The 22,005-nt window shown below is 39.1% G+C and overlaps 2 protein-coding genes across 6 annotated transcripts in view; both read right to left on the bottom strand.

The window, feature by feature from the left end:
- LOC108415742 (BOLA class I histocompatibility antigen, alpha chain BL3-7-like) overlaps nt 1-22,005 on the bottom strand; it is a 42,720-nt gene that overhangs the window by 9,369 nt on the left and 11,346 nt on the right. The window contains exon 6 of one of the 4 annotated variants that reach the window (XM_017688786.2): nt 21,888-21,995. The exons of the other annotated variants lie outside the window; for them this stretch is intronic. Coding sequence (XP_017544275.2) covers nt 21,985-21,995 — 11 coding nt within the window. The 3' untranslated portion in view covers nt 21,888-21,984. Of the gene's footprint in view, nt 1-21,887; nt 21,996-22,005 lie in introns of those variants that run through there. 4 annotated transcript variants of the gene reach the window in all.
- Nucleotides 102-17,270, bottom strand: LOC119261879. Of its 2 annotated transcripts, XM_037531901.1 has the most exons (15): nt 16,491-17,270; nt 14,621-14,783; nt 13,672-13,864; nt 13,096-13,194; nt 12,496-12,594; nt 11,896-11,994; nt 11,296-11,394; nt 10,193-10,294; nt 9,180-9,284; nt 8,656-8,754; nt 8,214-8,285; nt 3,575-5,603; nt 3,381-3,452; nt 2,880-2,987; nt 102-372 (listed from the first exon to the last, which is right to left on the bottom strand). In XM_037531901.1, the coding sequence occupies exons 1-15, from the start codon at nt 16,687-16,689 to the stop codon at nt 140-142; spliced, it is 3,771 nt and encodes a 1,256-aa protein (XP_037387798.1). In that variant the 5' UTR covers nt 16,690-17,270; the 3' UTR covers nt 102-139. The 2 variants fall into 2 exon arrangements, with proteins under 2 accessions (XP_037387798.1, XP_037387799.1); XM_037531902.1 differs by lacking the exon at nt 11,296-11,394.

Below are 22,005 nucleotides of genomic sequence, written 5' to 3'. Positions count from 1 at the left end.
TGTAGAACTACAGAGTGCAGCTATACAGTAAGTGGAGCTGATAAAGTGGACAATGAGTGTAGAAACAAGGAGGTGGTCAGAATGTTATGCCTGATCAGTGTATTTACATGTTTTTCAAATGAAATAAACAAAAAAAAAATTACACATTGTGGCTCAAATCTTTCTTGTAAGCCACAATGCGATTGTGAACATAGAATTTGACACTCTGCCAATCTCTGTTTTTAAGCGCTGAAGGCTCAGCTCTTATGCACTGTTCGCAAGGTAGCTTCCCTGGGACACGGCATGAAGTGATAAAGTTTTTCAGGTGTCTTTCCACGGCCTGGATCTCGGTCACTTCCCAAGCTTTTCTTCTTTTCGGTACACGTGTTTTACCTAAGTATGAGAAATAAATATTACTATAAAGGAAAACACAGTACAGTGATTAAGTAAATAGTGAATTTGTTGAACTGTTTCAATCATGTTGTTGAACTCTCACAAGAAATTAAAATTATTTTGTGTGGACATTACATTGGTATTTAAAACTACAGACGCAAGCATAAGAACCGCTGATAATCATCACTCACAAAAGTTAATAAGACAAACAACAGCAAAAGAACAAAGTATACTAGGAGTGTTAAAAATCCATTTTTTTTGATCTGCCAGTTTAGTACCCGGTATTAACAATGTCTGGCCATTTTATCAGTAATCATACTATACAGATGCATTACATAGGTGTACCATTACTAACTGTAGCTCACACGTTACTTGAAAAAAAAAAATTTAAATGATATACATATATAATTAATTTGCGTGAACGTTTTGCATTTTGTATGCATGTTGTCTTTTATTCGTGATCGATTCTTAAATTGTTCCTTCGTTTTCTTTTAATCGTGCACATTTTCCTCATTTCATGCATGTTTTTTTTTATTCGTGATCACGATTTTCTAATTCATTTTCTCATTTTCTTTAATTGCGGTCGTTTTATTTTTAACTGAACACTTATTGTTTGCTTATTTGATTTGTGCGCAGATCACATTATTTGTCTTGTGCAGAAGTAACTAACAGCTCCCTGAGCCAGTCTGACGGATTTTGATGTGTTTGATGAGATACTGGACAGAGATGCTAATCAGGTCTGATTTTGATTTGGGGCGTTATGACGAAACTGCAGCTCCTCTTCACAACAAACAGCCCTCAGATTTATCAGTGCAGCTGCAGTTTGGTCATGAAATGAAGTCAGACAATAAACTACAACCGTAATCTTCACTAAACTGCGTTTTCTAATGATCATATTTACCAGATACAGATGCAGTGCTCCTGAGTCAAGCTGTGGTGTTGGAGATCATCACACAATTACAGGAAGAAACGATCAGCGTCATTTCAACCAACTCAAATACACACAGAAACGTTCATGTGGGATGAGGTCAAATGGCGAGAGAGATTAATAGATGGTCTAATCTATGGATTAGATGTAAATATATTAATGTGAGGATGCTGAAATGCTGATTATTTTGTCCTGTAATTGTGTGATGTCTCTAACACCGCAGCTTGATGCAGGAGCAGAAACACCGTGGGCCATTTGCTGTGAAGGAGAACTACACTTTCCTCAACACTTACACTTTTCCTTAACTACCCAAATCACAATCAGACCTAATGAGCATTTCTGTTCATTATCTCATCACTCTAATATATAAAAACCAGTCAGACAGTCTCAGGGACATATTAGCAGCTTGCGTCTATTACATTTACTTTGTGCACGAATCAAAAAACCAAATAACGCATGTTGAGTTAAAAAGAAAACATGACCACGATTAAAAGAAATGAGGGAGCGATTTAAGAAATCATAACCACAAATAAAAGAAAAACGTGTGTATAAACTGCAAAATGTTCTCTCAAGTTTATTTTTTTTCCCTCCGTCCCCTCCAGGGCTCCATAATATATGGAAACTATGCTGCAAGAACAGCCAGTTTTGAATTCAGGTTCTGCATCACAGGAACCAACCTACTCAGCTTACAGCAGTTTATCCCTGCCTATTTACACTGAGGTTCTATAAAGTCTTTCACTTCTGAATGAGGTGCAAAGCACAATCTAATCTGAACAGAGATAACTGATCATATTTCAATCTTAGAGGCATAGAAACAAAAACCTGTTTAATTTTGTTTAAAAAAAAGAGTTTGGGAAACTCATGTAGAAATTATTTTGACCACTCAAGTAATAAGTAGACCTCAAGAAAAAAAAAATACAATTAAATGTGTCATATAGTCCTTTTAAGCAATGACCAGTGGCAAAAAATAAAATAAAATCTGTTTACTGTGGTCACTAAAACATGAGGTTTAGGCGATTTAACTTCATATCTTTATTTTGTGTTGAATGACAATTTTATTTATACTAGATTACACTATTCCTTTAATTAATTCAGTGCAAAAATTTAAAAGACATTAGATGATTTAGAAGATGTTCCTGTTTTTCTGATGACATGTAATCAGGTAGGAAATACAGTGAAATAAGGTGTTCTGCCTGGCTCTGCCATTGTTGCTGCTTAGTGAGTTTTGTTTCCACAGCTACAATTTTAAGAGAGAATTTTTTTCAGCATAGCTTTCATACCAACTGTTTCATTTTACTTGTCATACCAGTGACCCTGACCTATGCCAATGCAACAGGCACAGCAGTGTTGCTGTGTACACCTATCGGCCACGTTAACAGATATCTGTACCTGATAATGATAAGGTATGTGGTCCTAACTATGGACCATTCTGTCACACAAGCATTCATAATTAAAAAAACAAAACAAAAAAAAAACACTGTATGAGGGTAATTTTCTTTACATGGTCTAAGTCAGCAACAACTTAAAACTTTTGTGCTTTGTGGCAAACACACTGAGAGAAGCAGAATTAGCCTGTCACCTTTAACAGAAGGTATCTTCAGTGATTTCTTCCTCTCTGGTAGGGAAATAAGTGCAGTGTCAAGTGGTGGTACTTGTGTTGCTTCTGGTGACTCCTCTTGCATTGCTTCTGATGAAAGTTTTAACATTATAGCATACAGCATTACATTTAAATTCTACAGTTTGGTGATTTTCTTCTGCTCAAACACTCCTGATTCAACACATCTGTTCATTTTCAGGTTTAGGATCTGTTTAAGTAGGAGGATTATCTAATTATTAACATATTAACTGTTCTGGACACCAGCGCCCCAGAACCAGAGCCAAACATCCTTGGGGCCAGTACTTCTGTAATGTTTTCATAGTTTGCATAATAACTGAACATATTACATTTTGTTCCTATTTATTTCCTGTACAAATCAACTATAGACTGCAATTTATTTATTTATTTTTGGAAAACCAAGAAAAACAACTATTCAACTAGCCCACGAAATACCATGCTGTTCTCCCCTGATGATGAAAATACCTCCAAGTTCTTCATATGTTTCATCCTCTACCTCACTTCTTCCTTCATCATCATCAATTAGCTCCATCTCCTCTGCAAAAATACAAGCATTGACAAAATGTAAGTTAATTAGGCTTGTAGATCACAACATTAAAACATCTGTACTGTTGTATCATTGTGAATGAGATAATAAAAACACAGAAACTGTTATATACCATTTGGGTCAATATTGATCTCATCCAAATTCTTGCCCTTGAAGTCCGCAAGTCTCCCTTGTTCTAATGCCATAAGAACTTTGCTGACTTTTGCAAGTTGGAGGGTCTTTTCAGGAAGGCGATAGTACTCCCTATGAATTCTGATGTCATGTCCCAGGAAGTTTGCTAACTGATCCATGTCTGTGTCCTTCAAGTTTAGAACTGTAGAAAGAGTGGCAGCATGTTTTCGCAGTTTTGTGGATGTCAGTGCATCAGGACTATTTGCATTACAAGACTTCGCAAAGCTGCGGATACAATCTGATCCTCTGTAATGTGACATTGCTGATGGCCGGGCAAAGAGATAAACATTGTCTTTCAGCACTCCACAAGTCTCCCTGTTCTTCACAAGCAACTCTACTGCATTCAGCATTTTAGGGGTCAGCAGAATGGGAACTGGACGTCCTCTTTTTCCTCTGATCACAATTCTGGAAAAGTGCCTGCAGAGTTTTTTCTCAACTTCAGAGAGGGCCCAATCTATATCATCATGTGGATCACTGCTGTCCCTGGATAAGAAAGCAGACAGGAGCATACACGATACCTCTCCCTCTCTACGACGGTTAAAGAGGATGATTTGAGTCAAAGCGACCTTTGCAAGCTCAGACCAGTATTTTGATGTGGGCTCCGCTGATAACTGCTTGATCAACTCCTCTTGCATTTTATTGAGAAATGCATGAAGTTTTTGCACATCTTCTGTAAAAGGCAACACTGTGGGGGCATTCCACTTTGACTCCTCAAGATTTCGTGCTGCTGTTGCAGAGATCAGTTCACACCACCGTTCTTTATGTATTTCTTGGAAGTTACTGAAATTCTGTGCCAAGCAGTGGTCTTTCGCAATCAAAGCTTTAGCTTTCATGAGTTTGCTGAGCTTCATCAGGCTTATTCCAAGTTTTTTTGCTAGAGAAGGAGTTTTGTATGTGTTGGCTTCACTATCATATCCACATGTATGTCTGACAGCTTGAACCATCTTCATGTAGTTTTGAGGATGTATAAAATCTTCCATTGTCTTTAGAGATGCAACGTTTCTGCCAGTGATAAGTAGTTTTCCTAGTTCTCGCAACTTCTGTCGTACGCATGCTTCATGTTTTGCAGTTGATCCACCTTTGTTCAACAAATGTTCCCCCAACTGAATGATGCAGCTATCATTTTTGACAGCAGCTGTGATTTCATCTGCATGCATGAGGCTTAAAGCCTTCCACAGTGCTTTGCTTATGTGTGAAGGTACAGGCTGTGCAAATGCACAGAGAGACTGGACACGGTTCTTCCCAGGTTTTGGAGTAAAACCTTCAGGGCCTAGTTTACAGACCTTCATGTGTCGCCAAAGAACATTCCTGGTAAATAACCCTTGGCAATATGCACAATGCATAAAGTCAGTGCCTTGGGCTTTCTTCGGTGGTCGTTTGCATGGAATCAGTTCACCCTTGCCTGTTTTAATTACAGAAGCATTATGGACAAAGTTCCCTCTATGTCGTAAATTATCCAATTGCATTTTTCTCTGTTTAGAACCCTTTGGGAAACTGCATGCTATAGCCACTTCTCTTTCACTGGAATGGACATACTGCAGATGTCTTGCCATCTTGCTAAAAGGTTTCAAACAAAACAGACAGTAATGTTTCTTGTCATATGCTCTACGACCATCACGTTTTCTTCTGACTGCATTGACTACTACTGCCCCTTCTTCTTGCACAAGCTCAGAACTGCTGCAGACTCCATCACTCTCTATCACTTCAGAACTTTTATTTAGATCCATAACTTCAAGGTTGCTTCTCTCTGTAACACCCATGACACCTGAAGATGTGCTATGAGGGACAAGATTAGAGGGGGTAGCTTCATCCACAGAAGACAGACAGCTCCATTTCACTGGTTTACGGGAGGTACTACTCTCTGAACTACTTTCGTTCCTTTCATCTCTAGAGTCAGGGACGTACTCCTCTCCACTGTCTGAAGTAGAATCAAATAGCTCATCTGAATCTTCAGGAACAAACCCTCTCATCTAAAAATCAATAATACAAGGGTCATTTTTTAAATGCATCAGAACATCAGAAATTAAAAGGCAAATTCATAAACCAAGTCTATATGACAAGTATTTGTCTCCTGCATGATTTTCTGAATATTTACTTTTTTCATGGATTGCTGAAAGACAAATGACTACTGAATCAGGATTCCAATATAGCACACTATATTGCCAAAAGTATTCACTCCCCCATCCAAATCACTGAATTCCAGTGTTCCAGTCACAGGTGTATAAAGCCGAGCCCCTAGGCCTGCAGACTGCTTCTACAGACATTAGTGAAAGAATGGGTCGCTCTCAGGAGCTCAGTGAATTCCAGCGTGGTACCGTGATCGGACGCCACCTGTGCAACAAGTCCCGTCGTGAAATTTCCTCACTACTAAATATTCCACAGTCAACGGTCAGTGGGATTATAACAAAGTGGAAGCGATTGGGAATGACAGCAACTCAGCCATAAAGTGATAGGCCAGATGGGGTCAGATGCTGAGGCACATAGTGCGCAGAGGTCGCCGACTTTCTGCAGAGTCAATTGCTACAGACCTCCGAACTTCATGTGGCCTTCAGATCAGCTCAAGAACAGCGTAGAGAGCTTCATGGAATGGGTTTCCATGGCCAAGCAGCTGCATCCAAGCCTTACATTACCAAGCGCAATGCAAAGCGTCAAAAGCAGTGCTGCAAAACACTGCTACTGGACTCTAGGGTAATCCGATGGATGAGCCTGGGTTTGGCGGTTGCTAGAAGAACAGTACTTGTCTGACTTCATTGTGCCAATGGAGTCAGTCGTGGGCTGGAGGTTAGGGAACCAGCCTTGTGACCGGAAGGTTGCCACTTCGATCCCCTTGGCTGAAATGACTGAAGTGCCCTTGAGCAAAGATGGATAAGGCTTCCCGCCACTTCGGGCAAGTATGCTCACTGTTCCCTAGTGTGTGTGTTCACTAGTGGGCATGTATGTGGGTGTTTCACTGCACAGATGGGTTAAATGCAGAGGTCGAATTCCACAGTGTGCAAATGTGCAAACACAGTTGGCTGATGGTTCTGAGTTCAACTCAAGTGTAAAGTTTGGTGGAGGGGGGATTATGGTGTAGCGTTGTTTTCAGGAGTTGGGCTCAGCCCCTTAGTTCCAGTGAAAGGAACTCAATGCTTTTAGCAAAGCAAGAGATTTTGGACAATTTCATGCTCCCAACTTTGTGGGAACAGTTTGGGGACGGCCCCTTCCTGTTTCAACATGACTGTGCACCAGTGCACAAAGCAAGGTCCATAAAGACGTGGATGAGCCAGTTTGGTGTGGAAGAACTTGACTGGCCTGCACAGAGTCCTGACCTCAACCCAACAGAACACCTTTGGGATGAATTAGACCGGAGACTGCGAGCCAGGCCTTCTCGTCCAGTCTGACCTCACAAATGTGTTTTGAATAATGGTCAAAAATTCCCATAAACACACTCCTAACCCTTGTGGAAAGTGTTCCCAGAAGAGTTGAAGCTGTTATAGCTGCAAAGGGTGGGCATCACCCACAACATCATATCAAACCCTATGGATTAAGAATGGGATATCATTCCAGTTCGTATGCGTGTGAAGGCAGACGAGTGAATACATTTGGCAATATAATGCATATACAAAGAAATATTTTACAAGAATAAAATTACGTCATTCTGAAAAGGGCTGTGAATTTGTTTCTAGTTTTGTGTCATACTACCTGACGTACAAATTATAGAAGATCTAGGATGTCTAGTAAAACAGTCACTACATTCTGCAGATTGAACATCATACCCATGTTCAGTCTCAGTGATTCTAGTGTCAAAGTACGGGCATGACTTGGCTCACTGCAAGAGGCATTGGCAAAAAGGAATTCAGTGGTGTATTTGAGAATTTCACAGGAGGATATCAGCCCAATCAGTTTAGAAGTAAACCTGGTGTTCAATTTGATCAAACAGCAACAGAACAAGTGAAAATACAAAATCAAGCATACTTACGTCTAAAGAAAATGAAAATTAGATATGGAATGCCCCTTAGTCAATACCCAGACATAAATTCCACTGAGATATCATATTAAGTCAACTAAAGCTCAAAACTTTTACCCCTTTCTGTAAAGAGCATTTACTTTACCTTATTTGCACAGATTGATGGAGATATGAGGTGTGCGAAATATTTCATGAAGCTCTATTTTAACTGCTGAAATGTTAAAAACTTCTCCTTTCACAATTCCAAAGTGATAAGCATCCTGTATTATGTCACAGTTTGCCATAGAAATTAGATGATAACAAAAATACATTTTTAATAATAATAATAAATTGCTGACTACATCTGAATATTTTGCATTTTTTTCCTCATCTTGCTTGGTGTGTAATAACCTTAACACGTGCACGACACTGCAGTGGCAGTGAGAGTTTGTTAAATAATGGCTGTTGTGTGTCTATGGCCTGCAGCTTTTTTAATGTTTTGAAGTTCACAATAACGTTACTGTGTGTCTTTAATGTTGCAATATACTGTATATACCTTATACCGGCACATGCCCATAAATTCACTGAAATTTTAAGTTATGAATTAATATTCTAATGAAATGTATCTGCTTTGGAATGAATATGATATACTTACTAGAATACTTCTAGTCCTTCTTAATTTAGGTACACATGCATGCTCGTCATCAGTATTTCCAGACGAAGAACTCTTCAATAAAAGAAGAAAAACATACAACATTGATTTAACTCTACAACTCCCTCAACAATGTAAAAAAGAAGTATGCTCATAACATAGTTGCACAAATGTAGTAACAGGCTGAACTTAAAAATAATTCCATACAGTATTAAATCTACGGACAATTTAACTAAGACTGGCAAGGTGTATTGACATGAGAGCCTTTATTACGTTCTAACATTTCTTCTCAAAACAGAAAATTGTATGAAAGTTCATTCATACTGAATTGTTAGTGTGCTATACTGTAATTAGAAACTTCAAAAGTCAAAAGTTCAGCTGAGCCCATGTCCTGATTACAACTTCAGAAAGCTTTTAAAAACTAATGACTTCTAAAGAAATGTACCTGCCCAGAACTGCTGTTGTTGCTGTGATCCTTCAGAGGCTCTGACTGACGAGACATAGGGGTGACCCATGCAGTCTTCTCAGGATTGGAATTTCTCATCTGTAAAGTTCAAATGTACATGACTACAAGAGACTTGAACATGAATAGGTAGAACAGGTAGCAAGAAGGAGTCTTGACTATGACAGTGACTAATGATTCTCTTTGACAAAACAGCAAAACTGTGTCCTCCTCTGTCATCTGTAATATTATATATTTTGGAATTAAAATGTGAGATAATGGTAAGACATACTTTGCAAAGCCCAAGGTATGCTTAAAATCCTACACAATTTCAGTATTATGAGCATATAACTTAGGCTGACAAGTATACACACACACACACACACACACACAAGTTAATCAAGTATGAAAATGACCTTAAAGCAAGCAAAATCTGTACTGTGCCCTAAGAAGCTCTTGTACAAAATTCAGAGTTGGTGATTTTCATGCCTAACAAACACTTGTGAATAACCGCAAGAGAGACTTACCTTATCACTTGCTGAGGAACATGCAGACAGAGCAGGTCTGGACTGCAATGGCAGACAGTTCTCTTGAGCACTGATCTCTGAAATTGTGTCCTTCTTGGTCCTCTGCTAATATATTGTAAAATTTTACAAAATCATGAGTCCTAGTACACAACTGAAGAGATGCTATGCAATTGAACAAAAACCCCTTTAAGAATATTATCCTTTAGACAAGACTGAGAACAATCAAATGGCTTCAACTCCAGACTTTAAACAGATTTTCAGAAAGTAGGTGGTTAAATCTTGGCCCGTCATGATCACTTTTGTCATACAAATAATAGTGATTAATGATTTAATTGTTCACTGTATGCAAGCCAAAAGAAGCTGAATTAACTGATTAACCTGTGTTTGCTTAGTAGCTAAATAATAAACTACACTGTTGTGTGCATATACATACTCACAAGTGTCTACAGATTAGTAAGTTATGAAAAGAATGAGTAGTTTTTCCCCACAAAGAACTAAATTATCAAAAAAAAAAAACGAATTTTGCCATCATACATGCTGAAAACATTAGAATTAGCTGCACTGTTAACAAAAACAAACTCACTCTAAGTCATAACTGTTTTCATAAGCCTCATAATATCATCAAGTATATTTATTTCCTCACCACAATGCACCCAGTTCAAATTCTGCTTTTTGTAACAATGACTGTGAAATCTAATGACTTACATAATTGTGATCATGTCAAATAAATTTAGCATTTATGTAATAACTGTGACAAGCTTACATTAATGAGCTATATCAATAGTTCCATTCAACAATAGTGAATACAAAATTTAAAAAATGAATTCAAGGTCAAAAATACTTTGAGGACGCTTAACACACTTTATGACCGTCTGATTGTCACAGCTCAAGATATAATTTTCCCCTTTGATTTTCTAATTCTACATATACTGTAAAGATGCAAAATTCAATTTCAGCCTTGTTGGCAATTTTCCGATCTAAGAAACACTTGGGAATGACCACAAGAGACTTACTTGATCACTTGCTGAGGAACAAGCAGACAGAACGGGTCCTGATTGCAACAGCTGATCGTTCTCTTGAGCACTGTTTTCTGATATTGTGTTCTTTCCAGTTCTCTGTACATATATGGTACAAATAGACAGCAAATGTGACCAAAGTACAAGAGATGCTATGTAATTTAAAGATATGTTCACTGTTTATGTATAAAAATATCGACACTTTAGAATCACAATGTAACAAATCAGAAATCTTCAGCTCTAGACTTTGAACTGGATTGTCTGCTAGATTTTCATCTTTGGTTGGAATAAAACTGGTCCTTAATTACATAAAAAATGTATTTCCTAAGTGTAAAAAAGATTAAGAAACGGAATTCAAAAACTTACAGGCCTCTGAGGTAAAAGATTTCAACATTAAAATCGGACTTTTAGACAGGCTTTATAGTGCACTGACATTCATTCAGATATATAAACATTTTTGTAATTAATGCTTACATCTGTCACTCAAAGTGCTTATGCACATTAAGGCCTAAACATTCTTTGTGAGGACGCTTAACACATTTTGTGACCATGTGACTTGTGGGGACACTGTCCTAGCTGAGAGTATTTTCCCAACAACTCTCTCATTTACACACATTTGACCAAAGCCTGCATCGTGGGGACTCCGTGAAGTTAAGTGATACTGTTTTGATCCCACAACCAGGGAAATTCCATCTCCGCATTTAACCCATCCATGCAAGTGAAACACCACACACACACTAGGGGGCAGTGAGCACACTTGCCCGGAGCGGTGGGCAGCCCTATCCATGGCGCCTGGGGAGCAATTGGGGGTTAGGTGTCTTGCTCAAGGACACCTCAGTCATGGACTGTCGGCGCTGGGGATTGAACCGGCAACCTTCCGGTCACAGGGCCAGTTCCCTAACCTCCAGCCCACGACTGCCCCTAAGTCATCACATACAACAAACATAACTGACAAATATGATGTTCTGAAACTTCCAAACTTGCTCACGATATACTTTTGCCCTTTCATTTTCTAATTCTATATATCGTAAAGTTACAAAAATCAAAGTTGGCTATTTTCATGTCTAAGGAACACCTGTCAATGACCAAAAGAGGCTTACCTGATCACTTGCTGAGGAACAAGTAGAAAGAACAGGTTCTGACAGGGATGGTGGCTGACTCTCTTTGATGTTACTCCTGGAAACCGTGTCCTCCCTAACCTGTTCAAATATGGTATATTGAGAAATTAACTAAGAAATGCAAAGACAGACTTCATATACACATAACACTTCTATTACATTGGACCAAACTTAAAGCAGAAGACATGTTACAACTTTGCAAAACTCAAACATGCACTGAGATATGCAAATGTAGTATTTCCTCACTGCTTACACACATTAAGGCTTAAACATTCTTTGTGAGGACGCTTAACACATTTTGTGACCATGTGACTTGTGGGGACACTATCCTAGCTGAGAGTATTTTCCCAACATCTCTCTCATTTACACACATTTGACCAAAGCCTGCATCGTGGGGACTCCGTGAAGTCATCACAGACAACAAACATAACTGACAAATATGATGTTCTGAAACTTCCAAACTTGCTCACGATATACTTTTGCCCTTTCATTTTCTAATTCTATATATCGTAAAGCTACAAAAATCAAAGTTGGCTATTTTCATGTCTAAGGAACACCTGTCAATGACCAAAAGAGGCTTACCTGATCACTTGCTGAGGAACAAGTAGAAAGAACAGGTTCTGACAGGGATGGTGGCTGACTCTCTTTGATGTTACTCCTGGAAACTGTGTCCTCCCTAACCTGTTCAAATATGGTACATTGAGAAATTAACTAAGAAATGCAAAGACAGACTTCATATACACATAACACTTCTATTACATTGGACCAAACTTAAAGCAGAAGACATGTTACAACTTTGCAAAACTCAAACATGCACTGAGATATGCAAATGTAGTGTTTCCTCACTGCTTACACACATTAAGGCTTAAACATTCTTTGTGAGGACGCTTAACACATTTTGTGACCATGTGACTTGTGGGGACACTATCCTAGCTGAGAGTATTTTCCCAACATCTCTTACATTTACACACATTTGAGCAAAGCCTGCATCGTGGGGACTCCGTGAAGTCATCACATACAACAAACATAACTGACAAATATGATGTTCTGGAACTTCCAAACTTGCTCACGATATACTTTTGCCCTTTCATTTCCTAATTCTATATATTGTAATGCTACACGTATCAAGGTTGGCTATTTTCATGTCTAAGGAACACATGTCAATGACCAAAAGAGGCTTACCTGATCACTTGCTGAGGAACAAGTAGACAGAACAGGTTCTGACAGGGATGGTGGCTGACTCTCTTTGATGTTACTCTTGGAAACTGTGTCCTCCCTAACCTGTTCAAATATGGTACATTGAGAAATTAACTAAGAAATCCAAAGACAGACTTCATATACACATAACACTTCTATTACACTGGACCAAACATAAAGCAGAAGACATGTTACAACTTTGCAAAACTCAAACATGCACTGAGATATGCAAATGTAGTGTTTCCTCACTGCTTACACACATTAAGGCTTAAACATTCTTTGTGAGGACGCTTAACACATTTTGTGACCATGTGACTTGTGGGGACACTATCCTAGCTGAGAGTATTTTCCCAACATCTCTTACATTTACACACATTTGAGCAAAGCCTGCATCGTGGGGACTCCGTGAAGTCATCACATACAACAAACATAACTGACAAATATGATGTTCTGGAACTTCCAAACTTGCTCACGATATACTTTTGCCCTTTCATTTCCTAATTCTATATATTGTAATGCTACACGTATCAAGGTTGGCTATTTTCATGTCTAAGGAACACATGTCAATGACCAAAAGAGGCTTACCTGATCACTTGCTGAGGAACAAGTAGACAGAACAGGTTCTGACAGGGATGGTGGCTGACTCTCTTTGATGTTACTCTTGGAAACTGTGTCCTCCCTAACCTGTTCAAATATGGTACATTGAGAAATTAACTAAGAAATCCAAAGACAGACTTCATATACACATAACACTTCTATTACACTGGACCAAACATAAAGCAGAAGACATGTTACAACTTTGCAAAACTCAAACATGCACTGAGATATGCAAATGTAGTGTTTCCTCACTGCTTACACACATTAAGGCTTAAACATTCTTTGTGAGGACGCTTAACACATTTTGTGACCATGTGACTTGTGGAGACACTATCCTAGCTGAGAGTATTTTCATCTCTAACATCTGATTACATCTCTAAATAAAATACATCTAAACATAAATTAATGAAAAAAGACTTTAAGGCATAATGCTATGTTTACCTTCACAGTCTGAGACAAACATTTTCCAGTGGTTAGTCACTTTCGAACATTTGTCAATTAATAAATTACAGAATGCACTGTCTTTCCTTTTTAAATTTTTTCATTAAAAAAAACTTTATATACCTTCTTTCGCCATGGCCAGTCACCTCCTCCATAATCGTAGGTGATTTCATCTCCCTCTTTTATGTCCTCTATGGCAAACAGGCAGAGATGTGGCCTTCCATCTACTTCAATCATCTTCATTCTGCAATTTGGGTGCTTGTGGTCATCGTTAACCAACCTCCCAAATGATCCATCTTCTTTGGCAGCATCAATACTTTACAAGAGAGACAGAATGAGAAAAAAGATAACTGAAGGGATAACAAGTATATATCTGTTCCTATCTGACACACAGGAAGTGAGATCACAGCTATGTAGTTTTGTGAGAGTTCAGCAACACAAAGTCATGTACAAAAAAGACCATTAAGTAATTACTGACCACTCAGACTGCAAGTGCTAATTTCGATTACAAGGAAACTATTATGCTTATTTTCAATGTTCATAATTTCATTTTTGTGGTCTAATCGAATACATTCCAAAAACACATTTTTCTCATACTGTACATCTCTGTTTGCCCTGTTAGAGCTCCTGTGTCTTTAAGCCCCGCCTCCCGATGAGCCCAGTGAGCTCATCAGTGAGTTGGTTTATTGAACAACCAATAGAGTGCTTGAATGACTTCAATAGCCGCTGTGCGCTGTGTGAGGGCGCAATGAGCTCGCCATTACGTGGGCAGTAAGGACTGTTATGACACTGCTTCGTCTTATAACAAAGGAAAAGGCCTGGAATTCCAATGAGGCATTTCAGGCAGTTGAGAAAAGTGGGTTCTGTGGGAGAGAGTTTCTCCCCCTGGAGTGAACTGTGAGCTTTGTAACCTTACAGAACGTTTACGTACACAAAAAGCTACATAAACTAAAGATAAAAAAAGAACAGAATAACAGGCCCCCTTTAAGTTAAATTTCCATTTCATTCCATCAGGATAGATCCTTTTACTTGTACAATCTGAACTGAGATTTAGCTATTCATAGTCACTTACCACCACATTTTCCCCTTCCATTTGAAGTCAAACATGAACACAGTACAAAGACTGTGATAGAGTCTTCTTCTTCGTTGAGCTTCATAAAAATCAATCCTATCCCCCCTGTACTCAACCACAAAATCACGTTTGGAAAATTGAGCTAAGGAGAAGACACCTCGTCCTGCAAAAAAAATGATAAAGATACACATTAACAAATTGCTACACCAACAAAATAGCGCCACTAATCTGATTAAGTACTGAAACAGTAATACAATTACAATCCCATTTCCAAAATAGTTGCACAGTGTGTAAATAAAAACAAAATGCAATGATGTACAAATCATTTAAACCTTATATTTAATTGAAAATGGTACACATAAATAAAATATTACAATTTTATAGATTTAAACACAGTATATGACCATATCAAATTTGATGCAGACAACACTTTCCAAAACAGTTAAAATGGACTGAGGGGAAGTGGAAAAGTGTCCTGTCGTGTGACAAGTCAACATTTGAATTTTTTTTTGGAAATCAAGACCACCTGGATTAATGTCAATGCATAGTTCAAAAACCAGCATTCATGATGGTATGAGGGGCATTAGTGCACATGGTATGATGTACACATCTGTGAAGGCACCATTAATGTTGAACAATACATACGTTTTAGCAATATATGCTGCCATCCAGACGACATCTTTTTCAGGGAAAGCCTTAATTATTTCAGCAAGACAATGTCAAACCACATTCTGCATGTATTATCGCAGCATTGCTCCGTATTAAAAGAGTATGGGTGCTAAACAGACCTGCCTGCAGTCCAGACATGTCAACACTGAAAACATGCCGCATTATGAAATGAAAAATATGACAAAGGAGACCCTGAACTGCTCAGCAGCTGAAATCCTGAATCAAATAAGAACAGAAAACAGTTCACTTTCTAAACAACAGCAATGTCTCCTCAGTTCCCAAACGCTTATAGTGCTGTTAAAAGAAGTGTGTTTCATCACCTCTGGTAAACAGGCCCCGTCCCAAATTTTTTGGAATGTATTGCTAGCATCAAATTAAAAGTGAGCATATATTTTTCAAAAAACAAAATTTCTTAGTTTCAACATAAGATGGGTTGTCTTTGTACTACTCTCAATGAAATACAGGATTTAAATGATTTGCATATCATTGCATTTTGTTTTTATTTACATTTTGCACAGCAACACAACTTTTTAGGAAATAGGGTTATAGTTAACACAGTATCCCAGATGTATCTAAATAAGTACCGTGAATTTTGCAATTCAGCCACATTTAAAAAAAATTTTAATCAAAATATACACGAAAAGGCTTCAACGTTTGGACAAAATAAAAAATGTTACTTTTATTGTTGCTCATTAGTGGGACAGTATTAGAAATGTTCAATTAGAATTGGCTTAAAGACTAAGTTTGGTAGTTTGGTATGGAGCCATCCAGCCGTGTACTCCACTGACATCATTACCTTCATACCTTTGGAAACAAAAAAAATGGTAATTTCTAGATAATTCTGCTTTTTAAACTAGTCACTATGACTTAAGTAACTGTTCCAGAAGTGCTTATTTGTAGGGTGTTATTCTGCTTTCTTTCAAATGGGAACAACTGAATTAAAGTCACCGTGATTCAATTACAGTTTTCTTTCCTTTATAATTTTAAAGTTTAATTAACAAAAAAAAAGAACAACTGCCCAGGTTTTTCTCTGGCTTCCATGCTCTGATAGATGCATAAGTTTTTTCACGCAGCATTTACAAAATGTAACTGCCCTTTGTGTATAGTGGCTGTTAACTGAAGAGAACAATGAAGAAACACTTATTTTAGAACAATGATCTATCATACAGATAAAACATGTGCAGGTACATATTTAACCTACCTTTCAAGGGATTGATGTACTTCACCTCTAGCTTTGATGTCTTGTCAGTCTTTGTGATCACATGATGTATGGAGTCTTGCAGTGGACTGATTCTTCGTGACATTTTTAATTCTTCAAGGAACTGTCCATATATTGACTGGATAAAATAGGATAATAAAGATTCTAAACAAATCACAGAAAAACACATAAAAATCAACATATGCTCCTCCAAAAACAGAAGTGCCCATCACTGCCACATCCAAAGTTTTCATCCAAAACATTTAAAAAGAGCACAACCAGGCTTTGGAGTGTTTTCTTCAGGGCCAAGGATGAGTACTTTTGAAAAGACTTTTACTGTTCAGATTGACAAAGAGGTTTACCGTCAGCTATTTACAAATACTTAACTTTTTCATACTGTTCTTAAAGCGAACCCTGACTGTTCAGACATAAAGGGACATAAAGGCCCTGATATGAGGTACATGTTCAAGTCTATTAAATTTAATTATACAAACCAAGCAAAACACTACTCATTATTAAAAATAGATAAAACCTCTCTAATAGTAGGTTGCCATTATTGTTTTCCACATCAAATGGATGCTCTCTCTCGTCCACTAAGCGAGGAACAGGAAGCTATTCTCATTTACCTCCAATATATCATTCGGTCTTTCCCACTTTAGCTAGAACGTGATATTACTCAGGAGACAAACTTGTTGATTGTCTTATTTACCACAGGACTGATCTCAATGCAAACACCTGACATCACAGTGTGACAATGGGGGCCTAGTCATACAGGAACTTTGCCTATTTGCCATATTCTTTTCATAATAAACATTTCTTTCTTGTTTATATATAATAATTTAATAGCACTGTAATATGCATAATAGTACTTTAATAGTATTGGATATGTACACTGTTGAAAGTGTTAACAGCCTGGGTTCCCTTAAATTTTCCTACTCGTTACTTCTCTATGAGAAAGCAAACAGTAGGTTTAAAGATTGAGATTTAAGTTTTATTACAGCCAATCAAAAGTACTGCAACATGCAGAATTTAACTGCTCTTGTTCTTTCAGCTCTAGAAAACTGGAGACTCTGATGTACAGAAACTACGTTTTTAAGAAAAACAGCTGATTTCAGCCCTGCAGTGCAGGAAAGGCACTAGATTCACACAATTACTAGCTGATTAAAACATGTAAGGGCTCCCCAGTAAAACATCTCAGCATGTTGTTCTGTTTGTCTGATCTGCTGCAGAAAGTGCTCAGAACTACAGGACTGCAGGACCACCTCTCAACCAACACCAGCACCATGCCCTCCCCTCCCCCCACCGCTGACCTGCTCTGCTCTCTCTCTGCGCTCTCTCCCCTCCCCCCACCGCTGCACGCTCTCTCCCCTCCCCCCTCTCCTGCTCGCTCTCTGCCCCTCCCCCCCACTCTGGGCGAAACCCGGGCAGCGAGGCTGTAACAGCGCTGCGCTCCGAACAGAGTTCGGCTCTTTCCGCCTGTCAGTACTTACGGCGGAAATACCCGAAGTCATACACGATTTAATGATTGGTTGGACTCTGCAGAATCTGCCTAGCAACCAATACGCACTTTGACTTTGGTCGCATTCGGGCCACAACTTTTAAAGAAATAAGACAGAAACTTCATCTGTGAAGTTTTATGAAATGTAATTACATGAAAACAGACATGAACTGATTATATGAATTTCCGCGGGGAAAAGCCCACTAATCACACAGATTTTAAGTCCAAACCCAGCTTAGATGGTCTTGCCAACCGATTTAATGGGGAAAAGGACATATGATAACGCCTCATATGAATTGGTGACAAATGCCAACAAAGTGTTTTTATTACACAGACAGGAAAATTTGCCAGTGTAGGGGAAAACGAAGCGTAGGGAATACGTGATGTTACCTTACAGCAGTGCGTCTAAAAATATGTTTAGCGTCTAAAACGCTGTTTAATAGTCGCCAAACTCGCCGGTGTAACTGAGCTGTCAGCGAAGGCTCCGAGGCTCCGAGGCTGAGCTGTCAGCGCTGCTCCTCCGCCCTGCCCGGCTCGCTCCGCTAGCCTAGCCTAATTAGCAGCGTTCATTCGGGAAACTAACGCCTAAGAACCCAATTCCATGTCATTTCCCGAGTCTTAAGGATAAACAAACGTCTTCAAACACACAAAAAACACACAAAAAACACACAAACCAGCATAAATAGCGAATTCCTTACCTTTCTGTCCGTTTGGACGAAGCACAGAAAATCACCAATTAGCCACACAGCCGTGCAGGAGGAAGCGAGGCAGGATGGGAAATGTAGTTTTCGGCGAATTCCTGTCGTAGTGTTCACGGACCAAGAGAGCAGCTTCAAAAAACTACACCGCCATTTTAAAACTTCAGAATGTGGCTTTCTCGCGCAGCTGCGTTAGCTGATTTCACTCTTTACAAACACGTTATAAAAATGCAAAAATGCATGAATATACTCTGAAAAACTGTAGAACTATGACTGTAACTCACATTTTACGAATTGTTTACGAAGCTTTACTGCTGCACAAAAATAAGTAGTTGTACTGACCTACTGAATGCTCAGCATGTTAACACTATTACACATAAAACACGATTAAGTTAACAATTCTGTTAGATTTAATAATTACTCTATATAGATTTTATGGTGTAATATACATTAGGAATGTACTGTAAATGTTTATTAGACCAAAAAACTGGACATTTTGTGGGAATTCATATTACCTTCACAGCTGAATATGTTCCTTTTAAGCGCTAGGTCTGTTTACCTACTAGTGCGCATGCGCAGTGTTCCCCTCAGGGCGGATTTGCATAAATTAGACTTGCATAGTGTGTTAAGCGAGCGGGCGTGGCCCCATCCCTTGCAAAACCAGCTCCAGACTACAGAGGCCGCTGTGGAGCACAGCTTCACACACACACTTCGGTTCCAAACCTTCCTCCTGGGCTTTAGCTAAATCAAGTGCGAGGCACCTAGTCATACCCTCTGCTACACGTTTTAAGGGGTCTCCCTCATGGGGACCATGGTTTTTGTCCCCATAACGTTTTGCGTCCCCATTTGGTTGGTGTGTAAACAGGGTTGTGTCCCCATGAAAATAGGAAAACAAGTCCACACACACACACACACACACACACACACACACACACACACACACACACACACCCACACCAAACCAACACTACAGCCCAAGAGCCAAATTAGGACAAAGTAAAAATCACAAAAAAACCAAATAAACAAACAGACAAAGAAACAAATTAGAAAAGGACAATATTACTAAACAAACATAAAATAAACCAAAATTAAAGAAACAAAAACAGTCCTAAGCCAACCCATGGCAATACAGCAGGAATCTGAATCCCAAACGTAAATTCCAGACAAAACAGCAGCACCACAGAGAGCTGGAGACACCAGCAAACAGTTCTGGCCAGAAGACCTGCAAAACACACAACAGCAGCTAAAATGGTCAACGCAAAATACTGTCCAGCTTACAAATTAACAGGGCGTATACCTACCAGCATACAGCACAACAGTCTCCCCCGCAGGAAGGATAGGAACACAGGCCCCCCAGCCACAGCAAGTAGTAGCCACAGCGGCGCAGCACAGCCCTTATTCTTACTTAACTGCAAGTGAAACTGTGCCGGCAAAGCCGCAGAGCACCAACACCGGCAAGAACACCGCAAGCCAACGGCACTATAACAAACCGCGGAAGCGGATTAATGATTAAAGCCCGCATTGGAAGCCTTCCATACAAAAACCCAAAAATACGGGTACCTTATACTCGTTGAAGAGTGAGCCAGAAAGGAGAATCAAATGCGTCCACGCCAAACACCGCCACGCCGGATGCCGTAGACCCGGAAGTAAAGTGCCCCGAAAGGGAGAGGGGGGGGAACAACAGGTAGCGCACCTACAGGCAGCGTTCTCCTGCCCAGATATAGTGTGCCAAGGACCCGCCCAACAATTTAAAGTGGGTGTTTGTTAAACAGGAGGTGTAACAATTTAACCGCCTCCTGCTACATATGGAACTATAACAAAATTACCAACTAAATCTATTTAGCCAAATATAGTAAAGCCGGCATTTGCAGACTTTGGTATCAAACGTAGACTTTTTTGCCTCCGTTTTGCTAGCCTACATGTCTCCACCTGTATTGGGGAAGTGGTTGTGATTGTGTTTAAAATGGGCTTATATTGTATTCCCCTTGAGGAAACATAGCGAGACAGAGTGTTTAAAGTGGCCAACTTTGTGTCTGACTGCCCAGCAGCAACACTACGTTTGGATCACATGATATCAGCTGGTATCAGATGTTGGTATCCGCACATTTTTATGACCATGAGTTGAGTAAATCAGATACCTGATTAGCTTTTATGACTGTATCTGGCTCTTAGTTTAAACAAAATTAAAAGTTAAAGAAAAAAAACTGGAATATCAGTTACAGATATTAATCGTCACTCTAAATAGGCCACAGGCACGCATCTACTGTGGTTAAGCTCAGTGAAAGGATTACAGTGATGAGCAAATAATAGAAGCTTTTCTACGCTAATCTTGGGATTCAGTTCTAAGAATATTAATAACCTCAAAAGAAAATGAATTCATAAAATTGTCACTTTGTAAAAACGCCCAGAGAGTTTGAACTAAAGGACGTCCAGTCTGAAACTGAGTGTATTACAGTGCAGTGGTCAGTTTCAGCCTGGTTTATAAGTCAAGTTTAGGAATAGACAAATGTGATGTATCTACACTCACCAGCCACTTTATTAGGTACACTTGCTAGTAAAAGGTTGGACCCCCTTTTGCCTTCAGAACTGCCTTAATTCTTCGTGGCATACTTTCAACAAGGTGTTGGAAACGTTCCTCAGAGATTTTGGTTGGTTATTTGAGTTCCTGTTGCCTTTCTATCATCTGGAACCAGTCTGCCCATTCTCCTCTGACCTCTCACATCAACAAGGCATTTTCGTCCACACAACTGACCGCTCACTGGATGTTTCCTCTTTTTCGGACCGTTCTCTGTGAACTCTAGAGATGGTTGTGTGTGAAAATCCCAGTAGATCAGCAGTTTCTGAAATACTCAGACCAGCCCGTCTGGCACCAACAACCACGCCACGTTCAAAGTCCCTTAAATCCCCTTTCTTCCCCGTTCTGATGCTCGGTCTGCACTTCAGCAAGGTGTCTTGACCACCTCTACATGCCTAAACGCAGTGAGTTGCTGCCGTGTGATTGGCTGATTAGCTATTTGTGTTAACAAGCAATTGTACCTAATAAAGTGGCCGGTGAGTGTAATTCAAAACTATCAAAATGTGATGTAGTTTTGAGATCCCACAGAATAAAAGTCTGAGGCTACTTCTATGACACTTTTTCCAACGGTCATTATACGGAAAGAAGAATGAAGCAAAAAACAGAAAAATAAAACCAAAAAGAGAAAGTCACCAAATGAAGAGTTTATTAATAAAGCTGTTAGTGTAATGCAGGCTGTTAGTGTAATTCTTGATTCTTCACTCAGAATCAAGTCAGAATCATTCATCATCTTTGTCCTAGAAATAC

This window comes from Pygocentrus nattereri, chromosome 20 (genome assembly GCF_015220715.1).
Source record: "Pygocentrus nattereri isolate fPygNat1 chromosome 20, fPygNat1.pri, whole genome shotgun sequence".
NCBI lineage: Eukaryota > Metazoa > Chordata > Actinopteri > Characiformes > Serrasalmidae > Pygocentrus > Pygocentrus nattereri.
The sequence above is the reverse complement of the archived record's forward strand: the minus strand, read 5'-3'. Positions and strand labels throughout refer to the sequence as shown.

Coding starts and splice junctions, on each gene's coding strand:
- LOC119261879 (XM_037531901.1), bottom strand. CDS start 16,689: ATGTTGATTTTTATGTGTTTTTCTGTGATTTGTTTAGAATCTTTATTA. Junction 11,995..12,495: donor GTTCCTCAGCAAGTGATCAG/GTAAGCCTCTTT, acceptor ATATTTGAACAG/GTTAGGGAGGACACAGTTTC. Junction 5,604..8,213: donor GAAGGACTAGAAGTATTCTA/GTAAGTATATCA, acceptor ATTGATTTTTAG/ATGAGAGGGTTTGTTCCTGA.